At 42.3% G+C, this 20743-nt stretch overlaps 1 protein-coding gene across 1 annotated transcript in view; it reads left to right on the top strand.

The window, feature by feature from the left end:
• Positions 1 to 20381, top strand: part of LOC115162948 (ATP-binding cassette sub-family G member 4-like) — a 31008-nt gene extending 10627 nt beyond the window's left edge. Inside the window, exons 5-17 of the mRNA XM_029714494.1 lie at positions 11569 to 11686; positions 12371 to 12503; positions 12884 to 12934; positions 13130 to 13275; positions 14555 to 14678; positions 14961 to 15075; positions 15291 to 15436; positions 15595 to 15693; positions 15953 to 16121; positions 16623 to 16723; positions 16902 to 17060; positions 17325 to 17443; positions 19395 to 20381. Of these exons, the coding sequence (XP_029570354.1) occupies positions 11569 to 11686; positions 12371 to 12503; positions 12884 to 12934; positions 13130 to 13275; positions 14555 to 14678; positions 14961 to 15075; positions 15291 to 15436; positions 15595 to 15693; positions 15953 to 16121; positions 16623 to 16723; positions 16902 to 17060; positions 17325 to 17443; positions 19395 to 19620 (1706 nt within the window). The 3' untranslated portion in view covers positions 19621 to 20381. The remainder of the gene's footprint in view (positions 1 to 11568; positions 11687 to 12370; positions 12504 to 12883; positions 12935 to 13129; positions 13276 to 14554; positions 14679 to 14960; positions 15076 to 15290; positions 15437 to 15594; positions 15694 to 15952; positions 16122 to 16622; positions 16724 to 16901; positions 17061 to 17324; positions 17444 to 19394) is intronic.
• The last annotated feature ends 362 nt before the right edge of the window (positions 20382 to 20743 follow it).

Raw genomic sequence — 20743 nt, 5'->3', positions numbered from 1 at the left:
CTAGTACCGTAGGGCTTTTAGCTGAACCCATAGCTCAGGTCGTGCTCTTTTGCCTGGATTTGAAAGTCTGAACACATAAGAAGGAGTGTACTACATGTCTTTAGAAGTCACTACAAGCTAAAGGTCATTCTCAATGGCTAATATCCCATTAGCCAATGGTGGCATTCCTTTTAGCAGTCACGCTGCACAGCTGATGGGATGTCACAACGCCTGGAAAAGTGTTTAGAGTCTCAGAAACCACATTAATACAATACAGAAATCGTACAAGATGAAGAGACACTTGCATCTCTAAATGCTTGCCATGACAGGCCAACATTTAATTTTTTACATTTTTTAATTTCACCTTTATTTAACCAGGTAGGCTAGTTGAGAACAAGTTCTCATTAACAACTGCGACCTGGCCAAGATAAAGCAAAGCAGTGCGACACAAACAACACAGAGTTACACATCGAATAAACAAACATACAGTCAATAACACAATAGAGAAAAAAGTCTATATACAGTGTGTGCAAATGAGGTCAGATAAAGGAGGTAAGGCAATAAATAGGCCATAGTGGTGAAATAATAACAATTTAGCAAATAAACACTGGAGTGATAGATGTGCAGAAGATGAATGTGCAAGTAGAGATACTGGGGTGCAAAGGAGCAAAAAATAAAGAACAGTATGGGGATGAGGGTAGATGGATGGGCTATTTACAGATTGGCTATGTACAGGTGCAGTGATCTGTGAGCTGCTCTGACAGCTGGTGCTTAAAGTTAGTGAGGGAGATATGGGTCTCCAGCTTCAGTGATTTTTGCAATTTGTTCCAGTCATTGGCAGCAGAGAACTGGAAGGAAAGGCGGCCAAAGGAGGAATTGACCAGTGAAATATACCTGCTGGAGCGCGTGCTACGGGTGGGTGCTGCTATGGTAACCAATGAGCTGAGATAAGGCGGGGCTTTACCTAGCAAAGACTTATAGATGACCTGGAACCAGTGGGTTTGGCGATGAATATGAAGCGAGGGCCAGCCAACGAGAGCATACAGGTCGCAGTGGTGGGTAATATATGGGGCTTTGGTTACAAAACGGATGGCACTGTGATAGACTGCATCCAATTTGCTGAGTAGAGTGTTGGATGCTATTTTGTAAATGACATCGCCGAAGTCAAGGATCGGCAAGATAGTCAGTTTTACGAGGGTATGTTTGGCAGCATGAGTGAAGAAGCCTTTGTTGCGAAATAGGAAGCCGATTCTAGATTTAATTTTGGATTGGAGATGCTTAATGTGAGTCTGGAAGGAGAGTTTACAGTCTAACCAGACACCTAGGTATTTGTAGTTGTCCACATATTCTAAGTCAGAACCGTTCAGAGTAGTGATGCTGGACGGGCGGGCAGGTGCGGGCAGCGATCGGTTGAAGAGCATGCATTTAGTTTTACTTGCATTTAAGAACAGCTGGAGGCCACGGAAGGAGAGTTGTATGGCATTGAAGCTCGTCTGGAGGTTAGTTAACACAGTGTCCAAAGAAGGGCCAGAAGTAGACAGAATGGTGTCGTCTGCGTAGAGGTGGATCAGAGAATCACCAGCAGCAAGAGCGACATCATTGATGTATCCAGAGAAAAGAGTCGGCATGAGAATTGAACCCTGTGGCACCCCCATAGAGACTGCCAGAGGCCCAGACAACAGGCCCTCCGATTTGACACACTGAACTCTGTCTGAGAAGTAGTTGGTGAACCAGGCGAGGCAGTCATTTGAGAAACCAAGGCTGTTGACTCTGCCAATAAGAATTTGATGATTGACAGAGTCGAAAGCCTTGGCCAGGTCGATGAATACAGCTGCACACTATTGTCTCTTATTGATGGCGGTTATGATATTGTTTAGGACCTTGAGCGTAGCTGAGGTGCACCCATGACCAGTTCAGAATCCAGATTGCATAGCAGAGAAGGTATGGTGGGAATAGTATGAAGAATACAGTTGAACAAAATAGAAAGGATATTTTCTCCAAACGATTTGAGGGAGTGTGCATGTGCGGCTATTCTGTATTGAGCTGTGTTGAGTGGTTAACAAGGTACTCCTATAAAACAGGTACTCCTATATTTATGTAACTTTAGTTGTGATAAAAATGTTTGGATATATGTTTTGATTTTTAATACATTCTATTGCTGCATAATGCGACTCTAATGATGATTTTAGAAATGAAAGGCATGAGCTCTAGTTTTTTTGCATAGGCTGTACACACTTCATCAGTCTCTCATTTACAATTTGACAAGCACTTGATAATGCCTCGAATTTCCCGGCTTTGTGTGGCCGTAATGCCCCCTAAAGAAATGCATGCCTTTTGCGACCAATGGCCCTGGGCTGTATATAATAATTAATACGATTTTTACCTTGTCGGCTCGGGGACTCAATCTAGCAACCTTTCGGTTACTGGCCCAACACTCTAACCACTAGGCTACCTACCGCCCTTTCTCACAGGCTACAAGTGAAGACCATCACATCGGGAAAGCAACTGCGCGGGTCCTTATCTAATTCCGAGGCACATATTGAAGATATTGGAAGAACTGTCCACATTTACTTTTCGTCAACCAACAAAATGAGTAAGCCTAATGAACAGCAAAAGCACTAGCCTATGTCAATCTACTATTCCCCATAGTACAAAAGTTGACCTACTCCATTCATGTGCTTCATTTTAAGAAGTTATTTGGCCACTTTAGTTGTGATACCTAATCAAAACATATAGTCCTATGGGTGTGCGGTGAGGTGTGCGACTATGATTTGAAAAAGTTACTCACAAAAAAAGCATGTGCTGTTTGCCTTAAACTGGGCATAATTGACAAGTGATAATATATCATTCACAAGTGATTCACGAGGCTAATATTGTCACCCATCACACTATTCTTAATTTAATCTTGTCTTTACATATACTAAATAATATGTGTGAAATTTGTTTTGATTTAAAATGGACCATTATCATGCACCTGTCTCAAAACAGGGGCAGCGGAAAAAATACATGTCATCTATGCACTTAAATAGCGAATGGAGGATGCTTTTCCGTGGTTAATTTTCATGCCAGTCAGGTAGGCCATACTCCTGTTTTAAAGAGAAGCATTGTGTTTAATATTAGGAACATTTTGAAATAAATATAGTAGGCCTAGCCTATAGAAAGTTGATGGGATCCTCCTCTTTTTAATAGAGGTGTCAGGTATGCGTAAATGGCTGTACGGGAGTCAGGCGCAGGAGAGCAGGTATTTGGTAGCAAACGGAGCCTTTTATTTAGGCGAATCAAAAACACACAGCACAACAAACACGAAATACAATACGGGTTGACATAACCCAGCGCAACCAGTCTAACGTGCGCATACATGAAACAATAAACAATCCCATACAAAGACATGGGGGGAACAGGGGGTTAAATACACAACAAGTGATTGAGGGGATTGAAACCAGGTGTGAGGAAAACAAGACAGAACAAATGGAAAATGAAAAGTGGATCGATGATGGCTAGAAGACCGGCAACGCCGACCGCCGAGCGCTGCCCGAACAAGGAAAGGACCCGACTTCGGCGGAAGTCGTGACAAGAGGCCGTCACTCTGTTTTCTCACGCAGTTGCATAGCCTATAGAAATTGAAATCTTTCATTAATGTGATGACTGTTATTTATCGAATCAACTAACTATGTTTAATAGTCACCCGGTTAAATGAATCATGTAACAATTAACTCATTAGGAATTTGGGGCACCACGGGAATTTTTTTTAACGAGTTACCATCTCTTGAATTAACTTTAGAAGATATATAGATATCTCTTACATCAATAACAGTCACTTATTAATCATTACCTCATATCAGTCTCTTTCTGAATGTCGCATAATCCTTGGATCCATAAGAACCCTAATCTTACTATCATTCTGTACAACACAAATTTGTTGAATTATTTATTTACTAACTAACTTAATAATAACACAGAATACATACACACTTAATACATGAGAAAACGTTATTGATTAGAAACGTAATACAATGGAAACAGTTCCCTAGTGGACTAACAACAGCATGACTGCTTGGTTATCAAAAGGAAGGGGTCAGGAAGAGAGAGGGAAATTGCGAGTCAAACTTATCGTACATACATTTGGAAACTACGCTCACAGTAATCAGTATACTTAGCATCCTAACCACCGCCCATTCGGATAAGAAATGCAATGTATATATTTCCGAGTAGATGTCTTTGTTCATCATCTATCTCTGTTGAAACAATTAACCCTTCTATGGGGAGGGGGTAGTTGAAGTTCATGCTTCGGTGTAAGGCTCGGCTTGTCCACCAGCAGTCACCATGTCCTTCTTAGTTGTAGAGCTTATCTAGTAGTAGAGTGTTCAAATAGAACTCAGGACCACTTTTACATGCACAGCTGTAGACTGTGAATGTTTCTGTTCTTGTAATGAAGGATATCTTCTCACCTCGTGTTGGTTTTCAGAGTTTCCAACCATTTCAACGTGTGGACCACGCTCTCACATCTTCTGGCATAGTCTTTGGTGGATTATTCAGGGTTCAGCTCCTAACCACTACACGCCAGCAGCAACCTGGCAATGTACTGGTCTGGTAGTTTCAACCATTCATAACGTTCAGCTCATGCTGTCCGTCTGCTGTCTGATATGTTAATTCTTAAGCACTCTGGTCGGAAAGGGGGTTCCATCACACTGACACGCTCTTCTGACCTCTTTAGGGGCGTGGCTTAGTTAATGTGCAACGGACTTGAAAAAAAATTTTCTCATTAGAAACCCAAAATCACATTCCTATCTGAACAAAAATAGTTCCATCGTTCTTCATATTATACTAACATCATATTGGATGGAAACTTGAAAGCTAGAATGTGTTTCCTTCCTAAGTTACAGTATTTGGTTCATACAGTTTTTAATAACATGACAAAATAATAAACAATATGACTTGATTATTCTTTAGGGCCCCACTGACCATTCCAAAATGTCTCTGTAACAAAGCCATTCCGATCTTGATACTAGAGACCAAAGGGAGAGTTCTCTCCCACTTAATTTACGACATGGTGTGAAGGTGTCATAAAACCTGCCCAGCCCCCCCCCTCTCTTCTCCTGTGGTAGAGAGGGGGTCTAACTATCTGTCGGCCATTTGCCAAGCTGATCTGAGGCCTTGGATCCTCGACAAGGAGAGTCATGACAAAATGTTGTGCAACATCAGCTCATGGGCTCTCATGAAGTGTTTGATTCCATTTTTTATTAGATTTCAAATCAAACTTTATTTGTCACATGCACAGAATACAACAAGTGTAGACCTTAACGTGAAACTTAACAAACAGTGCACTTCAAGAAGAGTTAAGAATAATAAACTAAAGAAAAAAAGAATAAAAAGTAACACAATAACATAACAATAACGAGGCTATATACAGGGGGTACCGGTACCGAGTCAGTGTGTGGGGGTACAGGTTAGAGGTAATTTGTACATGTAGGTAGGGGTGAGATGACTATGCATAGGTAATAAACAGCGAGTAGCAGCAGTGTACAAAACAAATGAGGGGGGTCAATGTAATCGTCCGGTGGCCATTTGGTGGTAGAAGCTGTTAAGGAGCCTTTTGGTACTAGACTTGGCGCTCCGGTACCGCTTGCCAGGCGGTAGCAGAGAAAACAGTCTATGACTTGGGTTACTGGAGTCTCTGACAATTTTATGGGCTTTCCTCGGACACCGCCAATTATATACTGTAGGTCCTGGATTGCAGGAAGCTTGGCCCCAGTGATGTACTGGGCCGTACGCATTACCCTCTGTAGCACCTTACGGTCAGATGCCGAGCAGTTGCCATACCAGGCGGTGATGCAACCAGTCAGGATGTTCTTGATGTTGCAGATGTACAAATGTTTGAGGATCTGGGGACCCATGCCAAATCTTTTCAGTCTCTTGAGGGGAAAAAGGTTTTGTCGTGCCCTCTTCACGACTGTCTTGGTGTGTTTGGACCATGATAGATCATTGGTGATGTGGACACCAAGGAACTTGAAACTCTCGACCCGCTCTACTACAGCCCCGTCGATGTTAATGGGGGCCTGTTCGGCCCGCCTTTTCCTGTAGTTCAGGATCAGCTCCATTGAGGGAGAGGTTGTTGTCCTGGCACCACACTGCCAGTTCTTTGACCTCCTCCTTATAGGCTGTCTCATCATTGTCAGTGATCAGGCCTACCACTGTTGTGTCATCAGCAAACTTAATGGAGTGGGTCTAGGGTTTATCCCAGAAACCCTAGACCCACTCCAATTTGCATACCACCCTAAAAGATCTACAGATGATGCAATCTCTATTGCACTCCACACTGCCCTTTCCCACCTGGACAAAAGGAACACCTATGTGAGAATGCTATTCATTGACTACAGCTCAGCGTAGACTAAACACCTCCCTCTGCAACTGGATCCAGGACATCCTGACGGGCCACCCCCAGGTGGTAAGAGTAGGTAACAACACATCTGCCACGCTGATCCTCAACACAGGGGCCCCTCAGGGGTGCGTGCTCAGTCCCCTCCTGTACTCCCTGTAGAGGAGGCTGTAGAGGAGCAGGTTGAGAGCTTCAAGTTCCTTGAAGTCCACATCACCAACAAACTAACATGGTCTAAGCATACCAAGACTGTCATGAAGAGGGCACGACAAAGCCTATTCCCCCTCAGGAGATTGAAAAGATTTGTAATACAGTTGAAGTCGGAAGTTTACATACACTTAGGTTGGAGTCATTAGAACTTGTTTTTCAACCACTCCACAAATTTCTTGTTAACAAACTATAGTTTTGCCAAGTCGGATAGGACATCTACTTTGTGCATGACACAAGTAATTTTTCCAACAATTGTTTACAGACAGTTTATTTCACTTATAATTCACTGTATCACAATTCCAGTGGGTCAGAAGTTTACATACACTAAGTTGACTATGCCTTTAAACAGCTTGGAAAATTCCAGAAAATGATGTCATGGCTTTAGACGCTTCTGATAGGCTAATTGACATAATTTGAGTGAATTGGAGGTGTACCTGTGGATGTATTTCAAGGCCTACCTTCAAACTCAGTGCCTCGTTGCTTGACATCATGGGAAAATCAAAAGAAATCAGCCAAGACCTCAGAAAAAAGATTGTAGAACTCCACAAGTCTGGTTCATCCTTGGGAGCAATTTCCAAACACCTAAAGGTACCACGTTCATCTGTACAAGCAATAGTACGCAAGTATAAACACCATGGGACCATGCATCTGTCATACTGCTCAGGAAGGAGACGCGTTCTGTCTCCTAGAGATGAACGTACATTGATGCGAAAAGTGCAAATCAATCCCAGAACAACAGCCAACGACCTTGTGAAGATGCTGGAGGAAACAGGTACAAAAGTATTTATATCCACAGTAAAATGAGTCCAATATCGACATAAACTGAAAGGCCGCTCAGCAAGTGTGACGACCCTCCCACTCTGTCTGCCTAATTCTTTCTCTTTGTTCTTGTTTTCCTTAACCTCTTACATCTAGATGTGCCGCTAGCAGAACGCCTCACCAATATCCAATGATAGAGCGTGGCGCGAATTACAAACTCCTCAAAAATCCCAAAACTTCAATTTTTCAAACATATGACTATTTTACACCATTTTAAAGACAAGACTCTCCTTTATCTAACCACATTGTCCGATTTCAAAAAGGCTTTACAACGAAAGCAAAACATTAGATTATGTCAGGAGAGTACCCAGCCAGAAATAATCACACACCCATTTTTCAAGCTAGCATATAATGTCACAAAAACTAAAACCACAGCTAAATGCAGCACTAACCTTTGATGATCTTCATCAGATGACACTCCTAGGACATTATGTTATACAATACATGCATGTTTTGTTCAATCAAGTTCATATTTATATCAAAAAACCAGCTTTTTACATTAGCATGTGAAGTTCAGAACTAGCATACCCACCGAAAACTTCCGGTGAATTTACTAAATTACTCACGATAAACGTTCACAAAAACATAACAATTATTTTAAGAATTATAGATACAGAACTCCTTTATGCAATCGCGGTGTCCGATTTTAAAATAGCTTTTCGGTGAAAGCACATTTTGCAATATTCTGAGTAGATAGCCCGGCCATCATGGCTAGCTTTTTTGACACCCACCAAGTTTGGCACTCACCAAACTCAGATTTACTATAAGAAAAATTGGATTACCTTTGCTGTTCTTCGTCAGAATGCACTCCCAGGACTTCTACTTCAACACCCAATGTTGTTTTGGTTCCAAATAATCCATAGTTATATCCAAATAGTGGCGTTTTGTTCTTGCGTTCAAGACACTATCCGAAGGGTGACGCGCCGGCGCATATCGTGACAAAAAAATTCAAAATATTCCATTACCGTACTTCGAAGCATGTCAAACTCTGTTTAAAATCAATTTTTATGCGATTTTTCTCGTAAAATAGCGATAATATTCCGAACGGGAGACCTTGTTTTTGTGTAAACACTGAAAATAGAAAATGGAGTCTTCACATGCACGCGCAACCAATGTCATTGTTCTCAGATCAACCACTTTCCAAAACCCCTACTGTTTTTCGCCCAGGGACTGCAGAGTCATCATTCCCCGTTCTGGCGCCTTCTGAGAGCCTATGGGAGCCTTAGAAAATGTCACGTTACAGCAGAGATCCTCTATTTTCCATAAAGAGGCTATAGAAGGACAAGAAATGGTCAGAGAGGGCACTTCCTGTATGGAATCTTCTCAGGTTTTGGCCTGCCATATGAGTTCTGTTATACTCACAGACACCATTCAAACAGTTTTAGAAACTTTAGGGTGTTTTCTATCCACATCTACTAATTATATGCATATTCTAGTTTCTGGGCAGGAGTAATAACCAGATTAAATCGGGTATGTTTTTTATCCGTCCGTTAAAATACTGCCCCCTATCCTAAACAGGTTAATAGGATGCCGGTGGGTGGAGCCAGGAGGGTCGTCAACGACATGGGACACACCTGGCCCGGGTGTGTCCCGGGATAAATACACCTCTTCCCCATTCGTTGAGGAGACTCTCTTCATGCAGACACACTTATAGATTTTGGTTGTGGCATTTTTGTGGCTGTTTGTTTGCTTTGGCACCTTTCAACAGCCCTCATTATCACATTTATGCACGCAAACACTCACTTACACTACTGATTATTGACTACACACACCATTGTTAATTGTATTTAGTTTACTTCAGTTACTAAATCTATTTTGTTATTCCTTATCTCCACGTTGTCTCCCTTTTTGTAATGAACTTCGAGCCGGTTCGTGACAAAGGAAGAAGCCACTGCTCCAAAACCGCCATACAAAAGCCAGACTACGGTTTGCAGCTGCACATGGGGACAAAGATCGTGCTTTTTGGAGAAATGTCCTCTGGTCTGATGAAACGAAAATAGAACTGCTTGGCCATAATGACCATCGTTATGTTTGGAGGAAAAAGGGGGAGGCTTGCAAGCCGAAGAACACCATCCCAACCGTGAAGCACGGGGGTGACAGCATCATGTTTTGGGGGTGCTTTACTGCAGGAGGGACTGGTGCATGTCACAAAATAGATGGCATCATGAGGAAAGAAAATTAAGTGGATATATTGAAGCAACATCTTAAGACATCAGTCAGGAAGTTACAGCTTGGTCGCAAATGGGTCTTCCAAATGGACAATGACCCCAAGCATACTTCCAAAGTTGTGGCAAAATGGCTTAAGGACAACAAAGTCAAGGTATTGGAGTGGCCTAAACAAAACGCTGACCTCACTCCTATAGAAAATGTGTGGGCAGAACTGTAAAAGCGTGTGTGAATTAGGAGGCCTACTAACCTGATTCAGTTACACCAGCTCTGCCAGGAGGAATGGGCCAAAATTCACCCAACTTATTGTGGGAAGCTTGTGGAAGGCTACCCAAAACGTTTGACCCAAGTTAAACAATTTAAAGGCAATGCTACCAAATACTAATTGAGTGTATGTAAACTTCTGACCCACTGGGAATGTGATGAAAGAAATAAAAGCTGAATAATTCTCTCTACTATTATTCTGACATTTCACATTCTTAAAATAAAGTGGTGATCCTAACTGACCTAAGACATGGAATTATTACGAGGATTAAATGTCAGTATTTGTGAAAAACTGAGTATAAATGTAATTGGCTAAGGTGTATGTAAACTTCCGACTTCAACTGTAGGTCCTCAGATCCTCAAAAGGTTTTACAGCTGCACCATCCTGACGGGTTGCATCACTGCCTGGTATGGCAACTGCTCGGCCTCCGACCGCAAGGCATGACAGAGAGCAGTGCGAACGGCACAGTACATCCCTGGGGCCAAGCTTTCTGCCATCCAGGACCTCTATACCAGGCGGTCAGAGGAAGGCCCTAAAAATTGTCAAAGACTCCAGCCACCCTAGTCATAGACTGTTCTCTCTGCTACAGCACGGCAAGCGGTACCGGAGCACCATGTCTAGGTCCAAGAGGCTTCTAAACAGCTTCTACCCCCAAGCCATAAGACTCCTGAACATCTAATCAAATGGCTACCCTGACTATTTGCATTACCCTTCCCCCCCTCTTTTACACCGCTGCTACTCTCTGTTATCATCAACTATGCATAGTCACTTTAATAACTCTACCTACATGTACATATTACCTCAACCAACCGGTGCCCTGCACATTGACTCTGTACCGGTACCCCCCTGTGTATAGTCTCGCTATTGTTATTTTACTGCTACTCTTTAATTACTGTTACTTATATATCTTATTCATATCCATATTTTTTTTTTATCTGCATTGTTGGTTAGGGGCTCGTAAGTAAGCATTTCCCTGTAGGTTTTACACCTGTTGTATTCGGCGCATGTGACTAATACGATTTGATTTATTACTGAAATTAATCAACTCTCAGTGCATGAACTCATACCATTTGGGACTTATATGTAATGGTGGAAAAAGTACCCAATTGTCATACTTGAGTAAAAGTAAAGATACATTAATAGAAAATAACTCAAGTAAAAGTGAGTCACCCAGTAAAATACTACTTGAATAAAAGTCTAAAAGTATTTGGTTTGAAATATACTTAAGTATCAAAAGTGAATGTAATTGCTAAAATATACTTAAGTATGAAAAAAGTTAAATTATAAATTGTTTCAAATTCTTAATATTAAGCAAATATTTTTTATTTACTTATAGCCAGGGGCACACTCCAACACTCAGACATAATTTACAAATGAAGCATTTGTGTTTCATGAGTCCGTGAGTCTACCAGATCAGAGGAAATAGGGATGGCCAGGGATGTTCTCTTGATTAGTGCGTGAATTTGACCATTTTCATGTCCTGCTAAGCATTAAAAATGTGATGAGTACTTTTGGGTGTCAGGGAAAATGTATGGAATAAAAAGTATATACATTTCTTTAGGAATGTAGTGAAGTAAAATTAAAAGTTGTCAAAAATATAAATAGTAAAGTACAGATACCAAAAAAACGACTTAAGTAGTACTTTAAAGTATTTTTTCTTAAGAACACCACTGCATAGATGGACCTATTCCTTACACAATACAATCTCACTGATCTCTCTGAGGGATTTTCTAAGTGTCTGGTCTTTTTCCAGGTTTTAAAGCCTTACTTAAGTGCCTGTCGGGGAGGTTCTGCAGCCGAGAGCTGATTGGAATCATGGGGCCCTCAGGGGCCGGCAAGTCCACTCTGATGAACATCCTGGCTGGCTACAGGTGAGAGGGCTGTTATCATTCTTTTGCATAGTTTTTTGTTTTAAAGGAGAATGGAACACCAGTCTACCGTACATATATTTTTTATGTTCTATTCAGATATATCAGAAAGGGAGAGGGAGATGGGTGTAACAGGGTAAAGGGTTGAGGCAGGAATGGAATCCCGGTCTCTAGGGGTCCTACATGTGCATATGAGCGGGTAACGTTACCGCTCAGCAACGGCTCTGCACTGCTTTTGCATATCTTACACCACCTGCAAGCACTTCTTTTTGCTTATTCAAGTATTCATCCCCATTTTCAACGAACACCTCTTGTCTGACATCAATTTCCCAAAACGTCTTCCTGCTCTGTTTCATTCCACTGTGAGTGGAATGTTAACTCATTGTCTTTGTTCACAAACGTCTGCCTGCACACATAACATTATTATTGTAAAAACTGGAAGCATCTAAAGTAACTGTGAGGAAGGTCTAGTACCTAGTATTAGGTTTTCACACTACCCAAAACCATTTTGGGATGTTTTAAACAATTGTGTGATGTGTTTGACCATGGGAAAAGAGCCACAGATAATGTGGGTTTGATAGAATTGAACCTGTGTGTTTATTATCAATCATCATGTCACTGCACCAGGAATAGTCAAATTAATACATTTGTATTCGTCCATTCTCCACTCCTGTGTGTTCTCCTTAGGGAAACAGGCATGAAAGGGAAGATCCTGGTGAATGGGAAACCCAGAGATCTCCGCACGTTTCGTAAGATGTCCTGTTATATCATGCAGGATGACATGCTGCTGCTGCACCTCACTGTCCGGGAAGCCATGATGGTGAGAGAACAGGGTCGTGTTCATTAGGGCACACAGTTGAAAACATTTAAAAATGTTTTGTAACTGAAAACTAAAGATTATTATTGGACAAATCTGGGTAGCCCCTCCCTGTTTCAGTCCGTTTTCTTCCATTTGGTGCCTAATGAACATGAACCAGACACATGTTCTTATTGGGAGAATAGGTTGTATGTTTGTGGTTTGTTATTATGCAGCAATGATGGACTAATGTGAGGTGTAGAAGAAAGTGGTGATTGTTGCCATCCACTGGATGTACTGCAGGATGAATAGTGGAAAACATACATTTTCAAGTGGATATCGTACATTTTCATGGCTAAAACATAGCTAAATTACAGTATTCTATGGATTTGATGTTGTTTCAGGTTTCGGCCAACTTGAAGCTCAGTGAAACTATGGAAGTGAAAAAAGAACTGGTGAGTTGGACAGAAATGAACAACTTGCAGATGTGTGAAATTATACATACGACTGTGATTTGTGTTAACCTACTAAAGGTAGACAATGTGCGTGTGCTTGCGTGTGTGTGTGTGTGTGTGTGTGTGTGTGTGTGTGTGTGTGTGTGTGTGTGTGTGTGTGTGTGTGTGTGTGTGTGTGTGTGTGTGTGTGTGTAGGTGAATGAGATCCTGACTGCTCTAGGGCTCCAGGAGTGTGCTTACACTCGCACCAGCTCCCTATCTGGGGGGCAGTGTAAACGGCTGGCAATCGCCCTTGAGCTAGTTAACAATCCCCCAGTCATGTTCTTTGATGAGCCAACCAGGTAAGAGGCTCACTATGTCACCATGTCTACCTGATCCATCAACTATGGGACAAGATAAGCCCTTGTACATTCTTGTTGGTGGTGTAGTGTGGCAGTGTTACTTGATCTAAGGCCTGGAGGAAAAACTCCTGGTCCTACTTGTAACGTATGCGCTTGGAGTCAGGAAGCAGGTGCAGAAGGTAAGTTTAATGATAAGAGAAGGGAGATAAACAAAACAGGAGAAGCGTACTGAACGTGAACGAAACCAGTACTGCCTAATGACTGAGGCTACTGAGGGCTAAATAAAGGGAGAGTAATCAAGATGATGATGAGGTCCAGGTGTGCGTAATGATTGTGCCAGGACCGCTGGTTAGTAGACCGGCGATGTCGAGCGCTGGAGAGGGGCAGCGGGAGTAGGCATGACACTACTGATGATGTAACATGACCTCCACCTCCACCACGGATTAAATCCCCCTTCCCCTTCAGAATATGTGAAATGTAGCCATGCACAGAAAGTGCCTTTCTATCTGCCCCTCAGGGATTAATAAAGTTGTATGGAATTGAATTATAATTATTTAGCCATCAGTAGCCTGAGTTTTGGGGCTGGAGTAAATTGGACATATAACATTTTTTTACATTTTACATTTTAGTCATTTAGCAGACGCTCTTATCCAGAGCAACTTACAGTAGTGAATGCATACATTTCAGACATTTCATACATTTTTTCCCCATACTGGTCCCCCGTGGGAATCTAACCCACAACCCTGGCATTGTAAACACCATGCTCTACCAACTGAGCCACACAGGAACTCGTCGTGTTATAAAGTACATTCCATATTGTCACGACTTCCGCCGAAGTCGGGTCCTCTCCTTGTTCGGGCAGCGCTCGGCGTCGCCAGTCTTCTAGCCATCATCGATCCACTTTTCATTTTCCATTTGTTTTGTCTTGTTTTCCTCACACCTGGTTTCCATCCCCTTATTTACTTGTTGTGTATTTAACCTTCTGTTCCCCCCCATGTCTTTGTGTGGGATTGTTTATTGTAGTGCTTGTGCACGTTCCCCGTGAGCGCACGACGGGTTATTTTTGTGCCCATTTATCTTGTTGTTCTGGTTGCCGTTGGTTTTGCTTAATAAATCTCTGGTTATTACCCAGTTCTGCTCTCCTGCGCCTGACTTTTCTGCCGTCAATTACGCACCCCGCTACACACATTCATTTGAAATAGAGGTTGTTTGTCAACTACCGGTATCCTGCTGGTCCTGCTTCCCTAACTCTCTCCCTGTCTATGTCTGTTGTTTCCAGTGGACTGGACAGTGCCTCCTGTTACCAAGTGGTTTCTCTTATGAAATCTCTAGCCCTGGGGGGACGCACCATCATCTGCACCATCCACCAGCCCAGCGCCAAACTCTTTGAGATGTTTGATAAGGTACAAACAGGCCTCTCTCTGTCCACTTCCATCAAATGATTAGACAACACATGAACACTGAGAGACCATACGGAGCTGTGGTAGTTGTCCCCTGGTTGTGGAGGAGGAGTTTTTCCTAACCCTGTAACCCGACCAGACCACAACATTTCCAGGCCTCCCTAGTTGTATAAAAGCCCAGAGTTTTTTCTGGTAGGTTCACGTGATCAGGAAATACTCCGGTCCCCACCCACGGACCAGCTGTGTCTTTCTCTCCACCTGATGTGTTGTCTTGTCCTTCCACAGCTGTACATCCTGAGTCAGGGCCAGTGCATATACAAAGGCACCGTCCCATACCTCATCCCCTATCTGAAGAACCTGGGGCTCCACTGTCCCACCTACCACAACCCGGCAGATTTCAGTGAGTTCAATGGGACCTCAGAACAGAGCACATACACTTAATATCCGTTAAATATCTTTGTCTTTTGCCCCACATTGCAGACCTCTGCCAGGTTGCGTTAATACCCTCTTCATAAGGCAATATAACTGTATTTTTAAGGCATTATTAGCTATGCATAATGTATTGTAGTAACAGGGTATTCATAGAAAGTGTTAGCAGGATTTTCTCTGTCCCAGTCATCGAAGTGGCATCGGGGGAGTATGGAGATTGGAATCCTGTTCTGTTTGAGGCGGCCCAGAGTGGAATGTGTGCCATAGAGGAGAAGAAGAACTCATGTGACAAAAAAGACACACCCGCTGTTTGTCCAACAAAGTGCCTCAAGGTGAGTACTAATGCTACATTAAACTGAGAATCACTAAGGAATAAGCCCCATTCACTGACACACACGCACACCCACTCACGCACACACACTCACACGCAGACTTTAGACAGTGGCACTCTGTTTTGTCTTGACATGCCCCCGTCTGTCTCTTTTCACAGGACTCAGGAGCCATTGAGAGCCATTCATTTGCCACAAGCACTTTGACACAGTTTTGCATTCTCTTCAATAGAACGTTGATAACAATATGTCGAGACCAGGTATGTGAGTAGAATTACAAGGGGTTCCTCGGGTAGCTGGGTGCTAACAGGTAGCAATAGCACGCATGTATACATCAACTTTTTGGGCAAGTCTTAAGCCTAGCCATGGATTAGTGGACAAGTCACTTTTAAATGAGATTCTCCATTGAGCATGCTTATAAACCTGCCCCATACATACATCAGTGACATGAGGATGAGTGAATTGTATAAGAGAGGAGGGCATGCATGCCGTGAGTCATTGTGAGCGTTTCTGTTTCAGGTGTTGACACACCTAAGGCTGATGTCCCACATCTCTATAGGAGTACTGATCGGCTTGCTCTACTTGAACATTGGCAACGACGCCAGCAAGGTCTTCAACAACACCGGCTTCCTCTTCTTCTCCATGCTCTTCCTCATGTTCGGAGCTCTGATGCCCACCGTGCTCACATGTGAGTTGACCGAATTGTGAGGGGGACTTGTTCGTTAATCAGTATTGTTTTAAGCTTATAGGCATTCAAAGTGTGTACTGATGTTTCACCAGGAGGAACTTTGTAGTCAATGGTTTCGTCCTTAAATGGCACCCTATTCCCTGGTCAAAAGTAGTGCACTAAATAGAGAATAGAATATAATAAAGCCATTTGGGATGCAACCAAAGTCTTTTCACAATGCATGTTCTTAGCCTAGGCCCTAGGGCTATCATTAACCCTAGGTTTAAACAAGCTAGCTTACCCTGAAGGGTCACATAAGCATTTGTTAACTCTACTAGGCTAACTAAAACCAATGTCAATTCAACTTTATTTATTTAGTCAGGGTAGTCCATTGGATAGTCCATTCAGCAACAAACGTCATTGTTTCCCAGGGATCACCTAGGATCCATGACATTGGTAAGTATGTTAAAGAAGGCAGACTGTTTAATTCTTGCTTGCCGTTTCGTAATATCTGACCTGCAGTTCCTCTGGAGATGTCCGTTTTTCTGAGGGAACATCTAAACTACTGGTACAGCCTGAAGGCTTACTATCTGGCTAAGACCATGGCTGACATTCCATTCCAGGTGAGTTGGTCATCCAAACAAAGCAGGCACACAGCAAAATGTGTGTGTGTGTGTGTGCGCGCAAGTGGGAAAGAGAAAGTGTGTGCGTTTGAGTCTCAGAAAGCCCAACAGCATAATACAACATAGATACAGCAGTGCCACCCAGTGTTTATGTACAGTATGGCCCGCTCTTCCCCAGGTCCTCTGTCCCGTCATGTACTGCAGTATAGTGTACTGGATGACAGATCAGCCTCCGGAGGCCACCCGCTTCCTGCTCTTCCTGGCCCTGTCCATCTGCACGGCCCTAGTAGCCCAGTCACTAGGGCTCCTGGTTGGTGCTGCCTCCACCAACCTCCAGGTACCTGCTGGAACTAACTAAATGCTAACTAATGCTAATGTTTCACCATCTAGCAAATTTTCTTAACACTTTGCATTGGCACATGTAGCCTTCATGGGTATGTGTCTCCTAGTCTGTACTACCCTAACGCAACCTAAACAACGTAGTGACTTAATTTCCCATCTGTTTGCATGATCAACCAGATCTACTTTTGTCCAAGAGCACCATTAAATTACTTGTCACTTGCAATGTGTACAGACCATTAGCCCCTCTATCTGTCCACAGGTGGCCACTTTTGTCGGCCCCGTCACTGCCATTCCTGTCCTTCTCTTCTCGGGCTTCTTCGTCAACTTTGACACCATTCCCAAGTACCTGCAATGGAGCTCCTATGTGTCCTATGTCAGGTATGTCCCACTCGTGCTGTAGTCTGGTCTAGTGGCAGCGCTGCTGACCTTGAACTACACATAACATGACCACTAGCGGTGGAGGTTCGACCCCAGAGTTCAACGCTTTACGCCTTCTACAGTGGGAAGAAAAAGTATGTAAACCCTTTAGATCTGATCTGGATTTCTGCATAAATTGGCCATACAATTTGATCTGAGCTTCATCTAGGTCACAACAATAGACAAACACAGTTTGTTTAAACTAATAACACACAAACAATTATAATTGTTCATGTCTTTATTGAACACACCATGTAAACATTCACAGCGCAGGGTGGGAAAAGTATGTGAACCCTTGGATTTAATAACTGGTTGAACCTCCGTTTGCAGCAATAACCTCAAACAAACATTTTCTGTAGTTGCAGATCAGACCTGCACAACGGTCAGGAGGAATTCTGGATCATTCCTCTTTACAAAACTGTTTCAGTTCCACAATATTCTTGGGATGTCTGGTGTGAACCGCTCTCTTGAGGTCATGCCACAGCATCTCATTCGGGTTGAGGTCAGGACTCTGACTGGGCCACTCCAGAAGGCGTATTTTCTTCTGTTGAAGCCATTCTGTTGTTGATTTACTTCTGTCTAATGGGTTGGTGTCCTGTTGCATCACCTAACTTCTGTTGAGCTTCAATTTGCAGACAGATAGCCTTACATCACATTCTCCTGCAAACTGTCTTGATAAACTTGGGAATTCATTTTTCCGTCGATGATAGCAAGCTGAGGCAGCAAAGCAGTCCCAAACCATGATGCTCCCACCACCATAGTTTACAGTTGGGATGGGGTTTTGATGTTGGTGTGTTGTGCCTTTTTCTCTCCACACATAGTGTTGTGTGTTCCTTCCAAACAACTCAACTTTAGTTCAATCTGTCGACAGAATATTTTGCCAGTAGCGCTGTGGAACATCCAGGTGCTCTTTTGCAAACTTCAGACGTGCAGCAATGTTTTTTTTGGACAGCAGTGGCTTCTTCCATGGTGTCCTCCCATGAACACCATTCTTGTTTAGTGTTTTACATATTGTAGACTCATCAACAGAGATGTTAGCATCTTCCAGAAATGTTTGTAAGTCTTGAGCTGACACTCTAGGATTCTTCTTAACCTCATTGAGCATTCTGCGCTGTGCTCTTGCAGTCATCTTTGCAGGACGGCCACTCCTAGGGAGAGTAGCAACTGTGTTGAACTTTCTCCATTTATAGACAATTTGTCTCACCGTGGACTGATGAACATCGAGGCCTTTAGAGATACTTTTGTAACTCTTTCTAGCATTATATACTGTAAGTCAAAAAATCTTAATCTTAGGTCTTCTGAGATCTCTTTTTTCGAGGCATAGTTCACATCAGGCACTGCTTTTTGTGAACAGCAAACTCAAATTTTGTGAGTGTTTTTTATAGGGCATGGCAGCTCTAACCAACATCTCCAATCTCATCTCATTGATTGGACTCCAGGTTAGCTGACTCCTGACTCCAATTATCTTTTGGAGAAGTCATTAGCCTAGGGGTTCACATACTTTTTCCAACCCACACTGTGAATGTTTAAATTATGTATTCAATATAGAAAAGAAAAATACAATAATTTGTGTGTTATTAGTTTAAGCACACTGTGTTTGTCTATTGTTGTGACTTAGATGAAGATCAGATCACATTTGATGTCAAATTTATGCAGAAATCCAGGTAATTCCAAATGGTTCACATACTTTTTCTTGCCACTGTACATATAATTGTCTCCACTACTCACTTCATGCCTGCTAATCTCAATAAAATATGAAAAGAGAGAGGGGTAAAATGTCCCAATGCACAGGAACACTGTGGTTATTTCCATCTTTGCATTGTATTGACCTGTAAATAATAACAATACAGGTAGGTACCTGTCATCTGGTTTAATCTAGATTTTAGACCAATTAGTCTGTGTTGCCTCCCAGGTACGGCTTTGAGGGGGTGATCCTGTCCATATACGGGATGAACCGTACCTATCTGTATTGTCCGGGGAAAGTGTGTAAGTTCCAGAAGCCTGAGGAGGTTCTCCAACTGTTGGACGTGGAGGACGCCAAGCTCTACATGGACTTCATCGTTCTGGGGATCTTCTTCGTGATTCTCCGATTCGCCACCTACCTAGTGCTGCGCTACAAGGTCAAGTCAGAGCGATAGGTCTCACCCTCAAGGCCCCACCCTGTTCTGTGCAAAGCTATTGTACTGTACCACGTGGGTCCAACATCCAGTTTATATATCAATACCATAAATCGCTGCTTGGAAAAACTGGAATATATCACTTTTCTCTGTTGAAGTCATGATGGGACCAGAGAAGAGACATCTAACAAACATAAATGTTTTACCTCAGCAAGTAGGACTCCAAGCATCTACAAGCATCTCTATGTACAGTAGATAGTACTGATGAGGGCACACAGACTATTCAAAGGACTGACATGCAGGAACAACCAAAAACAGAGAATGTTTACATATCATTTAGCCTTGGCATAGCCACAGAACATTCTACTGTTGCACTGGAGTGTGTCTGTTTTTAAAGACAGAATTAATCAGTATTGTAATCAAGTGTTGATTAAATTTCCTCAACTGAAGTACTCACTTTTCTTCCTACTATCTTTCACTCTCATCTATGGTTTAGTTATATTTTTGAGAACTAGAAAATAAATATGATGTATTTTACCTGAGAAAAATGTATGAAAAACAAATCTGTACATTATTAGGCTATTAACTTGTTTTATACTGTCTGAAAAATTTACCTTTCTCTAAAATGGACGATTCTCCTAATTATATTTTTTGGGTTTCTCTAATCAATTAACTTTTCACGTCCTACATGATGTACTGTATGTATGTATGCAACATTGTTGAGTTTAGTTTGGGTAATAGATTAAAGAGGAGGTAATATTATCCTCAAACATAGTCCTAAACCTGTCTCCACTGCCACAGTAATGTATATACTTATAGTATAACCAGAGATGCAACATTCAAACTTTACTTCTACCTAACAATGAATGACTTTAAAGGCCCAGTGCAGTCAAAACCGTTATTTCCTGTGTTTTATATATAATTCCACACTATGAGGTTGGAATAATACTGTGAAATTGTGAAAATTATGATAGTCCTCTTAGTGTAAGAGCTGTTTGAGGGGAAAAAACACCTGAAATTTCAGCCAGTTTTGGTGGGATGGAGTTTTGGCCTGCCTGGTGAAATCAGTTAATGAACCAATGAAAAAGAGAGTTCCAAACCTTCCTGCCAATAACAGCTAGTTTTCTGTTTTCCCCTCCCCACT

The sequence above is a fragment of the Salmo trutta genome, chromosome 26, assembly GCF_901001165.1.
Source record: "Salmo trutta chromosome 26, fSalTru1.1, whole genome shotgun sequence".
NCBI lineage: Eukaryota > Metazoa > Chordata > Actinopteri > Salmoniformes > Salmonidae > Salmo > Salmo trutta.
This window is presented reverse-complemented; position numbering and strand designations above follow the sequence as displayed.